Below are 14,400 nucleotides of genomic sequence, written 5' to 3' on the forward strand. Positions count from 1 at the left end.
CTGTCGCTGCTACACGGTAAAGCCACAAATTTGGCCCGTCGCTGCTACCGGGTTAAGGAGAAACACTTGAGAGGTCTTTGCTTTGATTTCTATTTCTGCTGTGGACTCTGTCTCTGTACTTTGATCTCTACCTTCCTTCATGGACATTCTAATTCTGCTGCAGTCTGTAGTGGAAGGTCACTGTTCTACTTCTAAACCTCTGGGAGTGCTGTCATGCAAGGCTGTGTTCTATCAGCCACTCTCTTTTAATTATTACCTATTAATCTCTAAAACTGGTGTCCTGTCCACTCACATGCTGATGACTCTACACTATATTGCTTCATCTACCAAATATCCAACACAGCAGGAATTAAACTGCACGAGGCTGGATGCTAGAGTCCTTAACCTGTCCGCTGTGATTGGCATGGATTTGGCCTTCAATGGTAGCCTGGTAACATATACTCCCAGGTCTTTCTCTGCCTCTGTGATGGATAGTGGAGCATGGTATTGGTATGCTGGATATCCCCTCCCAAGGTGCAGGACTTTACATTTTTCTTCATTGAATTGTAGAAGCCACTTTTTGTTCCATCCCTGTAGCTTGGTGAGGTCTTCTTGTAGGAAATCTGCAGTCAAGGGGGTTAACCTTTGACCTTTCCATTATTTATCATTAGGGCAGAAGGAACTTAAGTGCACTTCAGTGCCTCAAAATCTCAACTGCTCCATCTGGCAAAGCCTCTTTTAGATTGTCTTGAAAGTACAGGCACTGTCACCAAAGTCTGTTTAATAATATAAATCATGCGAATAAGAAAACAGGGAGTGGGAAACAGAGGTATGAGTGGAGTCACTTACATACTGCTCTCAAGGCAGATAGACAGACGGACAACACTGGAAGCAGTGTTCCTAAGTGAAGGCATCCACCATGCTCCCCACACTCTTGTTTAGAAGACGGTTGACACCATGCAACCAGTCAGCTTTTATTGCCAAAGCTACCCCAGTGGGCAGCAAAAATCCATGCCCTTATGGCCTGGACTGCACCCCCACCAGCCCCCCTGCACCAGCTGGACACACTCATGGCCTGCCCTGAGGCACTGGAGGAGTGTCCACATGGCCGTCCTGGCTCAGTCACTCAGTGAGTCAGTCTTCCTTCACTCGACATCACTCAGGCAGTTTTTATGAGATGTTTCCAGGACTTTCTTTGTTCTTTGTTGGCCAAGGCTGAACAATGCTACCAAGTGTCATGAAAACAGGCTGGGAGATTGTGTAATACTATTAACAGACAAATAAACAAACAGGACAAACAAACAAACAAACAGCACTGAACATATAATGTCACTGGCAGTGGTCATGCTGTCTTTAAAACATACCTTTACTAATAATTAATATTTCTGCATGTCCATGAAATGTTGAGAGACCTGCTCCTAACAACTCCCTCCCAGACCCTCCCCCAGCGCTGAGCCTCACCTTGCACCACCAGCTGGACGTGGTCGGAGGCCAGGCCGGCCGGGTTCTGGCCGGTGCACACGTAGGTGTCCGCCAAGGAGGGGGACACAGCAGGCAGGTGCAGCGACCCGTCACCTCTCACCTCAAAGGCTCCTGAAAAAGTTTAGAAAAGTCAGATAACCTTGGTGGCACAAGCAAGGCTGCAAGTTTGACTTATCCATAAATACAATATGGAAGGGTGTCTTGTATCTTCATCACAGCAGCATGATCATGTTCATATTTTCCTCTACATGGTTGTGGCACCGTGATGGTTGTGAGCAAGTGTTTAGGTGTTGTATTGATGTAAGGATGGAGACTCATGAATCTGTTGCATCATGTCTGTAAATGCCGCTCCTTCAGAGTCCCGTCATAATACTGCACAGATCAACTCCATAACAACCAGGCGCGACGAGGCTGCCATACCTGAGCTGAGGCTGATCACCTGGTGGCCCCGCAGCCACCTGACGCTGGGCGCCGGGAAGCCCTCAACACGGCAGGGCAGCGTCACGGCTGTTCCGTTGAGGACGACAACTCGCTTTTCCTCAACTTCAACGGAGGGAGGTGCTGTGGAAATTACAATATTTTAAAATCTTCTATAAAAAGATATTTTCCATTACAGTCCATCCAAGCAAATTACATGTATAAAAAGTACCTCTCATATCATTGCTTTAAATCAGTGCTGATGGTGTGGGATGCCTGGCAGCCAGACTGTGTTAAGTGCCTTGGAAAACTTGTCTCTTCTCGTGCTCAGCACACACAGAAAGGTAAGTATCATGAGGAGACATAAATGTCTGGTGAGCTAACAGACAGGCTGCTAAGGACAGGGAGGGCAAAAATGTATCTGTGAGGCTTGTATTTACCTGTTTATATTTACAAATAGTATATGTATTGATTTGTATGTGTGTTGCCTGCCTGCTGACTGTGACACTGTTGCCAGGCATGGCACTCATCCTTGACACTTCTACAGCACTGTCTGGTGCAATGTGCAGTGCCATGGAGGCAACAATATGGGGAGCTTTGCACTCCAAGCAGGTCTAGAAGGTTACATGTCTTTAAGTGCTGTATATTCCCAAGCTATTCAGTTAAACGCAACCTCTTAGTGTAAACACCCTGATTCAGACTACAGATAATCTGGTGTCAGAAAATCCATAAGAAGATTTCAATAAAAGCTCAAAGAGAGTTTTGGATCACAAAGTTGTTGATGGTTTGCATCAGCAGACAAACATGCCAACCGAGGACAAGCACCGTTACATCTTACTGTGTACTGTGAGGTAAAGGCCGTGGCTCGCCTGGCCGGCCTCGTTCTCAGCCAGGCACGTGTAGTTGCCCATCTGGCTGGGGTGCACAGGGGAGAGGCGCAGGGCTCCCGAGGCCAGCACATCCCCCAGTGGCTCCCCCTCAAAGTACCAGCTCACCTTGATCCAGCAAAAGGAAAGTAGCACATCAATTATTGCCGGCATCGAGGGAAAGAAATATTACCGACTATTTTATGAGGGGGGAGAGAGAGAGAGAGAGAGAGAGAGAGAGAGAGAGAGAGAGAGAGAGAGAGAGAGAGAGAGAGAGAGAGAGAGAGAGAGAGAGAGAGAGAGAGAGAGAGAGAGAGAGAGAGAGAGAGAGAGAGTCGAGAGACGAGAGAGCAGGCTTCCCACACCTGCGGCTGGGGGTGTCCGGAGAAGGAGCAGAGCAGCGTCACAATGTCCCCGGCCACGGCCTTCACCTCGTCCTCGGCTTCCACAAGTTCCGGCTTCACTGAGGACGACATTGAAGTGCTGTGCTTAGATACAAATTAAATCCATATATCTTTTACATCAAGGGAGGCAGCTCAGGGGAATATGAACAAAAAACAACAAAAAAGGTCACTGGGTGCTCAAAAATCAACAAAAAACGTCACTGGGTGCTCAAAAATCAACAAAAAAGGTCACTGGGTGCTCAAAAATCAACAAAAAAGGTCACTGGGTGCTCAAAATCATCAAAAAAGGTCACTGGGTGCTCAAAAATCAACAAATAAGATCACTGAGTGCTCAAAAATCAACAAAAAGGTCACTGAGTGCTCAAAAATCAACGAAAAAGGTCACTGGGTGCTCAAAAATCAACAATAAGGTCACTGGTTGCTCAAAATTCAACAAAAAAGGTCACTGGGTGCTCAAAAATCAACAAAAAGGTCACTGGGTGCTCAAAAATCAACAAAAAAGGTCACTGGGTGCTCAAAAATCAACAAAAAAGGTCACTGAGTGCTCAAAAATCAACAAAAAGGTCACTGAGTGCTCAAAAATCAACAAAAAAGGTCACTGAGTGCTCAAAAATCAACAAAAAGGTCACTGAGTGCTCAAAAATCAACAAAAAGGTCACTGAGTGCTCAAAAATCAACAAAAAAGGTCACTGAGTGCTCAAAAATCAACAAAAAGGTCACTGAGTGCTCAAAAATCAACAAAAAGGTCACTGAGTGCTCAAAAATCAACAAAAAGGTCACTGAGTGCTCAAAAATCAACAAAAAGGTCACTGGGTGCTCAAAAATCAACAAAAAGGTCACTGAGTGCTCAAAAATCAACAAAAAAGGTCACTGAGTGCTCAAAAATCAACAAAAAGGTCACTGGGTGCTCAAAAATCAACAAAAAGGTCACTGGGTGCTCAAAAATCAACAAAAAAGGTCACTGAGTGCTCCTCCAGTGAAAGAGAAAATGAGAGGACAAAAGAGAGGTCAAATTCTGGGTGAAGTGTCTTGATTCTCTCCTCATGAAAGAGGTCATAGGCAGGAGGAGGTACAGAAGGAGGAGGAGTTTACCAGTGGAAGGGATGAAAGAATGAAGATGCTGGTTAACTCATGCATAAGGGATTAGGACAGGATAGGGATGAGCTAGAGGCATGTGTAGTGGGGCCATAGGAGAGAGGGAGGCATGCAGTTAGGAAGTTCAGAAGAGCAGTCACCATGAAAATACTGATGGGAGATAGAAAGATGCTGGTTAAGTCTTACATAAGGGATTTGGACAGGACAGGGATGAGCAAGACTAGGAGGTTGTGTGCAGCCATGGGAGGGGGGGAGGCATGAAGTTAACAAGTTCAGAAGAGCAGTCACCATGAAAATATTGATGGAAGGTAGAAAGATGCTGGTTAAGTCTTGCATAAGGGATTTTGACAGGACAGGGATGAGCAAGAGTAGAAAGTTGTGTCCAGCCAAGGGAGGGGGCAGGCATGCAGTTAACAAGTTCAGAAGAGCAGTCACCATGAAAATATCAATGGAAGATAGAAAGATGCTGGTTAGATAGGAAGATAGAAGACAGAAAGATGCTGGTTAGATAGGAAGATAGAAGATAGAAAGATGCTGGTTAAGTCTTGCATTAGGGATTTGGACAGGACAGGGATGAGCAAGACTAGGAGGTTGTGTGCAGCCAAGCCAAGTTCACAAGAGCAGTCACCATGAAAATATCAATGGAAGATAAAAAGAATTGCAACACTGCGGCAGAATTCAAGAGGCGGAAAACTGACAATATATATCAAATGTAAAAAGAAAAAAAAGTTATTCAAGTAACTAAACCAGAAGCTTCATCTCTGTTGTCTGTGCTCTTTCTAACACCAATGACTTTCTTCAGGTGGGGAGACTAATGATTTCCCATGTGCCACACTGGTCTATTAAGCCAAAGGTAATTCATATTGGTCTGTATATGTCTGAGTGGTCCTGTCTATGTGCTTCTCTGATGATAAATCATCTTGTATAAGTACTTCATATTTTGCTCTTTCTTTGCATTACTAAGACTATAGTTTAACTTTCTTGTGTGAGTGTGAGTGTATTTACCTAGTTGTAATTTTACAGGGCCTGGGCTTACGCTCGTGTGGTCTCGTCTCCGTATCTGTACTTGTCTAGTTTTTCTTAAAAGTTGTGCACACTCTCCACCGATACTACTTCCTCACTTAGTATGTGTATTTACCTAGTTGTATTTACCTAGTTGTAGTTTTACAGGGCCTGGGCTTTACGCTCATGTGATCCTGTCTCCGTATCTGCATTTATCCAACTTTTCTTTAAAGCTTTGCACACTCCTCGCCGATACTACATCCTCACTTAGTCTGTTCCAAACCTCTATATTTCTTTGTGGAAAGCTATATTTCTTTATGTCTCTCAAGCATCTTCCCTTCCTCAATTTTTTACTATGTCCTCTTGTGTTCCTAGTGGTAATCCTAGTGTGTGTGTGTGTGTGTGTGTGTATTTACCTAGTTTTACCTAGTTGTGACATACGGGAAAAGAGCTACGCTCGCGCTGTCCCATCTCCATATCCTCTCTTATCCAACTTTTCCTTAAAATCATGAATGTTTCTTGCACAAACCACCTCCTCCTCCAGTCCATTCCATAGCTCAATGCTTCTGTTTGGGAAGCTAAACTTTTTCACATCTCGCCTACACGTGGTCGCCCTCAACTTCTTTCCATGTCCTCTCATTTCTCTCTTGTTCCACACACACAGGTCCTCTCTGTCCAGATTCTCCACCCCGCTCACCACCCTGTACACCGCTATCAGGTCTCCTCTTTCTCTTCTTCTCTCCAGGGTTGTGAGCCCCATGCTATTGAGTCTCTCCTCATAAGTCCGATCCCTAAGTTCCAGTACCATCTTAGTTGCCGCTCTCTGTACTCTTTCCAGCTTTCTTATGTTCTTCTTTTCATGAGGAGACCAGACCACTGCTGCATACTCCAACCTTGGCCTTATCATTGTAACTATTATTTTCTTCATCATCTCTTCGTCCAAATACACAAATGCCATCCTTATGTTCCTCAGCAAATTCATAGTTTGTCCCATTATCCTGTTGATGTGCTTGTCCGGTGACATGTTCTCTGAGACAGTCACTCCCAAATCTTTTTCTTCCACTCCTCTGCATATTATCTCACTTCCCATCTTATAATTGTATTCACATCTTCTACCACTCCTACCAAACTCTATTTTTTTACATTTCCCAAGGTTGAATTCCATCTGCCATGTACCACTCCACTCCCATATTTTGTCCAGGTCCCTCTGCAATGCCTCACAGTCTTTCACATCATTGACTCGTCTCAATAGCTTTGCATCATCTGCAAACAAACTCACATAGCTGGTCACTCCATCCACCATATCATTTATATAAACAGCAAACATTATTGGTGCCAGCACTGAACCTTGTGGGACCCCACTCCTCACTGGGCACCAGTTGGAAACCTTGTCCTTGATAATTGTCCTCATTTCCCTGTTAGTTAGGAAGTCCTCCAGCCACTTAATAAGTCCATGTGTGTGTGTGTGTGTGTGTGTGTGTGTGTGTGTGTGTGTGTGTCTTGAGAGGGGACTGCTCTAGCCTACCCAAGGACATATTAAAGCTAAATATGTTGATGTGTAGAAGTATTTTCATGCTTATTTGAGTGTCTTTAACTTTCTCTGTGTGCAATTTTCTTTTACTTTCGCTTCAGAATATATTCAACAATCAATTACAGCTTTATGTTTTAGAGGATGAAATGGAACTAGAAATAGAGGAAGGATTAGCACTGGACTGAGCAAGATGGAGGAGGATCATTGCAAGTCCCACTCCAAGAATGGGAGAACAGGGACTAGAAACAACGAAGAAGAAGAAGAAGAAAAAGAAGAAGAAGAAGAAAAAAAGAAGAAGAAGAAAAAGAAGAAGAAAATGAAAAAGAAAAAGAAGAAAAAGAAAAAGAAAAAGAAGAAGAAAAAGAAAAAAAAGAAGAAGAAATGGAAGTATCAGTCACTGTATCAAGACAGTAAAGAAGTGCAGCAGCTCGGAGCCCAGAGTGTGCTCACCTAGAACCTGAAGCACATACTGCCGGGTGTTGCTGCCAACCGAGTTGGACGCCACGCAGGTGTAGAGGCCAGCGTCCTCCTGCCGAGCCTCCTGGATCACCAAGTCCTGCTCACCCTGGGACACCTCCAGCTGCTCCGGCAGCCACTCTCCCTCCTCCTCCTGTCTCAAAGGGAGATAAAAAATTTCAAACATGCAATCCTTGACAAACAGCTAGCAGTGGTGGTCCTGGACTGTGGGCACCCTCAGCAGGACTTGGTTTTGGCCCCAGACCTTGTACACCATTTCTATCTACCTTGTGATTTGTTTTTGTTGGCCTGGCCCCTGGCTGCTGCAGAGGCTCTGGCCAATGCTTGTGTTGCTGAATGGTTGGCCCAACACTGGTGTAACGGTCCGAATGTGAGTGAAAGAGAATGTGAGTAAGTCAGTGAGTGACAGAGTAAGTGTGAGCAAGTGGGAGCGTGGATGAGTGAAAGAGTGAATGAGTGAAAGAGTGAATGGGTGGCTAAGGAATGTAAGTGCGTAAAAGGTTATGAGAAGATAACACGGCGAGCGAATGAGTAAATATCATGAACGAGAGTTACTGAAATCCCTCATCTCAAAGCCTCGAACCCCCCCCCAAAAGAAACTAATAACTAGTTAGTTAGATAGGTAGGGTTTGATTGTAATGCCGAGAGGGAGTCACGTGAAGAAGGGGGAGGAGCTTAACGAGGAGCAGAGGCGAGAAGGTGAGGGCAAGGAGACCCACGGGCCAGTGAGAAGGAGTGAAGAGACAAGCTTGGGAGACGTGAGGAGACAAGCACCACTGCAGCAGGAGACAAGCTTGGGAGACGTGAGGAGACGAACACCCCTACAGCAAGGAGCGGCAGTGAGAAAACAGAGAAGCGGGCTGGTCAGAGAGGTGTCCATCTCTCCACTCAGCCCCCGACCCACACACCACCCACGGCCTGCTGTGTGAGGCGGGCTAGTCAGGAGACGAGCAGCAGGAAGCAAGAAAGGCAGCGAGTTGGAGTTGAGTGAGAGAGGTGTCCATCTCTCCACTCAGCCCCCCCCGAAAAACCACCCACGGCCTGCTGTGTGAGACGGACTACAGGATGGGAACTTGTATGGCGGGGTAACCTGCCCCTCGACTGTCCTGGTGGCCGATATACCACTGCCCCAAGCTGCTCCCTACATCACGACGAGCGCCCGCCTCTTCACACCACCCGAGCTGCTCCCTCTCCACATCAAGCGGCGCCCGTCTGTCCATCACCAGGACCGCCCCTTTCCCATCGTGGACGTCCCCTGCCGAGCCCGACACTCATGCCAGCTCCTGCTTCTCCTCCTCCAGCAACCAGAGCTAAGCATTAAGTGTATTCCCCAAATCTCCCTTGTGCCGGTAGCTAGATAGATTAGAGGCATACAGCCTGTCAGTCAGTCATTTTTTTTAGTACTCCGCTAACCTTTGAAAAAATGAAATTAAATACATATTTATATACAACCTTACTGTGAGTGATTCATTTGGAGCCTGTTTTGCTGCTCATTTGAGATTACTGAACCCTTACACAAATCCCCCCCCCCCCCCCCCCCCATAGTACATTATCACCATCCAGTTTTTTAATGCTGTCTCACGGAAATCCTCCCACCTTCCATAATTAATCACACAAGTAACGCCCTTCTGGTCACAAACCTTGGAACGAGTGTTCACTTGTCCTGAAGCCTTACCATCCGGGACCAGCGCTCGGGAATGGAGACGACTACCACGCTACCACATACCATCACAACCATAGTGGTCGTCAAAAGGGGATGTAGCGAGTAACAAACCCCCGCTACACTGGTAATGGCAACCTCAGGGGCAAAGAGTGGTGCCGCTCTAGAGGCTGATAATTATTTGTTTCTTAACCCGTAAAGCATCAGAGATGTAAGAGATACGTCGGCCGCTCTCAGACATTACAGCGTCGGAGACGTGTGAGATACATTGGCCTCCTCCCATCCTTTCCTGATAAATTACGTCCTCAAAACGTCTCCACACACTGCTCTCATACATTCCATGCACCGTGTATGCTGCCTCCTAACCCTGCTAACATGAATATTGTCTATTTTTTTTTATTAATTTTAATTTTTGTATCGGTTTCTGCTGAAATTCTTTTGGTGGTAGTTGCCTTGTGGCGCTTTGACCCCGCTAATGTGAACACTGTCTAATCTCCATTATTTACTCTCCCCATTTCTACAGTTTTTTGGTGCGTGTTGTGTTGTGGTTGTGAAACCTTGTACAGTATGAATTATGATATGCCTTTTGTTTTGTAGTATGGAAAACAAATACTACATATTATTAAAAAAATATTCGCACTCTGAAAGGCAACACTCACACGGAGTATCTGGTGGCTGTGATCGATCTGATTTTTAGATACAAACTCTCTCTCTCTCTCTCTCTCTTTTCATGACTGTATAATTTCTTGAAGCTAAAATATGACATGATGTGTTCCTCTCAACACAGTAATGATGTTATGCACGTCCCCAACGCATTGCTCCAAGTGTGAAAAAAAGAGGAAGCGAAAAAACTTTAAGGTATTGCTAAGCCGCTAACTCTAGCGCGGAACATCTTGTGTGCCATAACACCACTTCCAGTCAGCTCTGGGTGCAATGACTGTCATTTCTATTCCTTTCACATCATTTAAGACTGGTTTCACCAAGAAAAAAGATCCAAGATGTGGCCGACATTGGCGAAATCACAAGGTGTCATATTTGCCGACGCTTTACGGGTTAAAAGGTTTTTTGACAATGAAAATACTAGTGCCAGGAAGTGACTCACGGGGTTACACGCCTTGATGACACACGTCTAGCAAGAGACAATCTCCTCTCTCAAAGAACCAGGATGCCCCACTGATCTTACCTATTTACTGTCAATGTTTAAACAACCTGGAGTGGCTGAGAATTTTATGAGAAACAACACCCAGCATGGTACTTAAAGACTTAACTATCCATCTGAAACTGACAATGAGAAGAGCTATGCTAATTTCCTTGAGAACAGCCTCGTATGGACATGACATATGGACAGAGAATAAAGGAATTTGCATGTTGAGAACCCGTGTGTTTATCTGCTGAAAAAGAATGCGGGAAGTTAAAAGATATGGAAACCTGTACAGTGTTTGGCATGCCTGGCGGAGGTGCAGGAGGACGCTTTGAAGAGGTGCAGGGCGTCCAACACAGGTCACTGGCAACACGGAGAGAATGGCGAAGAACAAGGTGACGAGAGGATTTACAGGAATAAAAAAAAATTAGTTTGAAAAGAATCCACGTCAAACAGGGAGACAATTTTTTAGTACATCACAGAGAAAGGAAGAATGGATGAGAGAGAACAGGGGCAGGAGAGGACAACATCTGGGTGAGAGAGAAAACTACGATAAGAAATGACAGAATTCAGATAAGAGATAGATCTTTGTAACAGGGAACTCTGGTGTTATGTCCCTTCCCTTTAACCCCTTGACTGTGGATTTCCTACCAGAAGACCTCACCAAGCTACAGGAGTGGAACAAAAAGTGGCTGCTGCAATTCAATGAAGAAAAATGTAAAGTCCTGCACCTTGGGAGGGGATATCCAGCACACCAATACCACATGGGAAACACTCCACTATCCACCACAGAGGCAGAGAAAGACCTGGGAGTGTATGTTACCAGGCTACCAGTGAAGGGATATCCTGCACACCAATACCACATGGGAAACACTCCACTATCCGCCACAGAGGCAGAGAAAGACATGGGACTGTATGTTACCAGGCTACCAGTGAAGGGATATCCAGCACACTAATACCACATGGGAAACACTCCACTATCCACCACAGAGGCAGAGAAACACCTGGGAGTGCATGTTACCAGACTACCAGTGAAGGGATATCCAGCACACTAATACCACATGGGAAACACTCCACTATCCACCACAGAGGCAGAGAAAGACCTGGGAGTGTATGTTACCAGGCTACCAGTGAAGGGATATCCAGCACAAGAATACCACATGGGAAATACTCCACTATCCACCACAGAGGCAGAGAAAGACCTGGGACTATATGTTACCAGGCTACCAGTGAAGGCCAAATCCATGCCAATCGCAGCGGAGGGGTTAAAAAGCTCAAAAGTGATGTAGATACAGTTAATAATCACCTTGTAACACAAAAAAGGAAGGAAAAGCGGATAAGGGAGAAAGCTGGGCCAGGAAAGGACAGTTTATAGATCTATGCAGTGGGTATTTCTTGTGTTATGTCCCTCCCCTTTATGAAGCTCAAGAGTAACATAGATACAATTTATAATCACCTTGTAACACGAAAAAGGAAGAAAGGATGAGGGAGAAAGCTGGGCAGGAAAGGACAGTTTATAGATCTTTGAAGCAGGGAACTCTTGTGTTATGTCTCTTCCCTTTAAGAAGCTCAAAAGTGATGCAGATACAGTTTATAATCACCTTGTAACATGAAAAAGGAAGGAAGGATAAGGGGGAAAGCTGGGCAGGAAAGGACAGTTTATAGATCTTTGCAGCGGGAAACTTGTGTGTTCTGTCCCTTCCCTTCAGGAGCTCCAAAACAATGTATCTCTACTTCATAATCACCTTATACCATGATATCCTGGGCTCAGGGTAACCTGACGCCAGACACTGTAGGAATGCCGGCTCCCCCTCCAGCACGGTGACCACTTCCTCTTCTGTCCCTCCAGCTATGATGGGGGACTCTAAAAAAAAATAAAAAAATAAAAAAATCAATATAGCTGTGTAATTGTGATAGTGTCCAGGAAAACCCTTTGCACAGTGAAGTCTAATATGTAGTGAAGCAATTCTAACTTGGGTTCAGTATAAAGTGAATGCTAAATATGGTCAACCACACAACACATATAAGAGAATAACAAATAGTAATTGAGGTGTTGAGAACAGAAAGGGTGAACATTTCTAAACCTGCTGACCCACACCACGCCAAGGAAGGCTAAAGTTGACTTGCCTCCCTTGCCTGCTCTCTCTGCTAACAAGGTGGCAAACTCACTGCTTGGAGTTGTTGGACATTTTCAGGTCTCACATCAGCTATTTCCAAAGGCCAAAAAGGAGATCAGTTGGGTTCTAATGAGTGGTTTTTGAGGCTCATGATTCAGAATAAATTTAAACTACCACCAGGACCATAAACCTACCTCTGAAGATGCCCAAAACTCCTACGAAAGCCTTGGAAAATAGTCGTATTGCAAGTCTGATACATTTAAGAATGTGGACCACTGTCTCTTGGCAAAGAAGAAAGGAGCACTTGTGGTGGTGGTGGTGGTACTTATAATCCTGTCTTCTTTTGGTGGTGAGTTCTATTCTGAGCACCTCGCATAAACACAGGGATGTACACACATAACACACAGAGGCAAAGAGCTACAAACAGAGATGATAAGACACACTGCACTAATCATGAAATAAACTTGTCTTGTCCAGTGTGTATCCTAATCCTGTGTTCCCTCAGAAAGGTGGGAGGGGGTCTCTTTCTCTCTGTCGCCATCAACTATACAGGACTGCCATTTCAAAAGTAAAGTTCATACAAAACTGTATTTATTCTGGGCCAGTAAACTCTCTCCCTTACTTTGTTCCCTAGTGTGAGTTGTTCCTTATCTCTCTTGGCAAGGGTTAAGGGCGGGTGTGGGTGTCAAGGGTGAGTCAGTCAGAGGCCTTGTTTCAAACACGTGTGTGAGTTGTGACTTACCTACCCTGGCAAAGTCAAGGGTGGGAGGGATATCACGTCAGGCCTTGTTTCAAACACGTGTGTGAGTTGTGACTTACCTACCCTGGCAAGTCAAGGGTGGGAGGGATATCACGTCAGGCCTTGTTTCAAACACGTGTGTGAGTTGTGACTTACCTACCCTGGCAAAGTCAAGGGTGGGAGGGATATCACGTAAGGCCTTGTTGTCTACATGTGTGTGAGTTGTGACTTACCTACCCTGGCAAAATCAAGGGTGGGAGGGATATCACCTCAGGCCTTGTTGTCTGCACATGTGTGAGTGACAGTCTGAAGAGGAGGATGAAGGAAAGGAAACCCTCACCTGTCACCTGCAGCTTGATGCTCTTCACTGCCTGGCCCACGGAGTTGATGGCCTCACACTGGTAATTTCCGGCATGCTCTTGGCTTGCACTAAGGAGATAGTGAAAAAAATTATTTTACTATTTGTAAGACTTTAAGAAAGAAATAAAAGGTATACATAACCCAAGTTCCATTCATACTGTTAAGTTACTGAAAATTACCCTCTTTTACTTAACTGAATATCCATTTAAGATGAACAGCCAGAACATGTTAGCCATCCATTTCAGAGATTATGAAGAGGTATTTTAGTCCAATGCTGTTAGTTCAGTGTTAGTTTTAGTGTGTCAATGGTTACTGAAAAGAAAACCATTCACTACTGATTGTCAAGAACACTTGAGGAGCCTGAGGTGTTCTCAGGAGCAGGACACCACCACCGTGCACACGCTGGCCAAGTGCTTCCCTTGGCAATGACAGAACTACATCATTTGAACTTGGCTTTTAACTGCATCTGCACTAACCACATGGGGAGCAAGTTTGTTCCATGAATCCACTCCACAAATAAGTTTCTTTCTTGAACTTAAATCTACCAAACTGTTATCCACTACCCTGTGTTCCAACCTGACCTGCATCAATGATTTACAAAGGCTCAATCCTCCTTGTGGAGCATGTGCACAGTGAGGACTTAGGCAGAAGGGGACCATTACTGTGTCCCCTTAGAGCACCTTCAGGGCTTGTCAGTCCAGTCCTGTGAGGCAGACTCTTGACCTTCCTTGCACAAGCTCTACACATTGGTGCCACAGCTGCGTTTGCATGAAGGTGACATCACAGCTCCTGAACTGACACCCTGGGGACCATATTCTCAGACCTTTCACTGCCCAAGCACACGCAACTACAAGGCTTTCGTAGGTGTTTTGGGCATTTCCAGGAGTAGCTTAATGACCCTGGTGGCAGTGTGGTCCTTCTTCTGTACCATGAAGGTGAAAAACCCCTCATGAAAACCCAATTGATCTCCTTTTTGCCCTTTGAAGTAGTTGATTGGGAGGTGGCAGCGTCTGAGAATACCGCCCCAGACCCCGTAGCTAGGTGAAGAGGGACACAGCCTGGAGGACTAGCAGCTCAGGTTGTCTTGCCTGGCCCAGATATTAGAATTAGCACCTTTTAGTTTTTAGTTT

At 45.2% G+C, this 14,400-nt stretch overlaps 1 protein-coding gene across 4 annotated transcripts in view; it reads right to left on the reverse strand.

Moving 5' to 3' along the window:
* Positions 1-14,400, reverse strand: part of LOC127002010 (hemicentin-1-like) — a 251,350-nt gene that overhangs the window by 96,591 nt on the left and 140,359 nt on the right. For all 4 annotated transcript variants that reach the window (XR_007755636.1, XM_050867330.1, XM_050867331.1 and 1 more), the window contains exons 68-74: positions 13,251-13,339; positions 11,800-11,918; positions 7,227-7,386; positions 3,110-3,207; positions 2,717-2,873; positions 1,882-2,022; positions 1,441-1,572 (exon numbers count right to left, since the gene is read on the reverse strand). Coding sequence is in view for 3 of the 4 variants with exons in the window: in XM_050867330.1 (XP_050723287.1) it covers positions 1,441-1,572; positions 1,882-2,022; positions 2,717-2,873; positions 3,110-3,207; positions 7,227-7,386; positions 11,800-11,918; positions 13,251-13,339 (896 nt within the window). In the remaining variant the exon portion in view is untranslated. The remainder of the gene's footprint in view (positions 1-1,440; positions 1,573-1,881; positions 2,023-2,716; positions 2,874-3,109; positions 3,208-7,226; positions 7,387-11,799; positions 11,919-13,250; positions 13,340-14,400) is intronic.

This window comes from Eriocheir sinensis, chromosome 22 (assembly GCF_024679095.1).
Source record: "Eriocheir sinensis breed Jianghai 21 chromosome 22, ASM2467909v1, whole genome shotgun sequence".
NCBI classification, from domain to species: Eukaryota; Metazoa; Arthropoda; class Malacostraca; order Decapoda; family Varunidae; genus Eriocheir; species Eriocheir sinensis.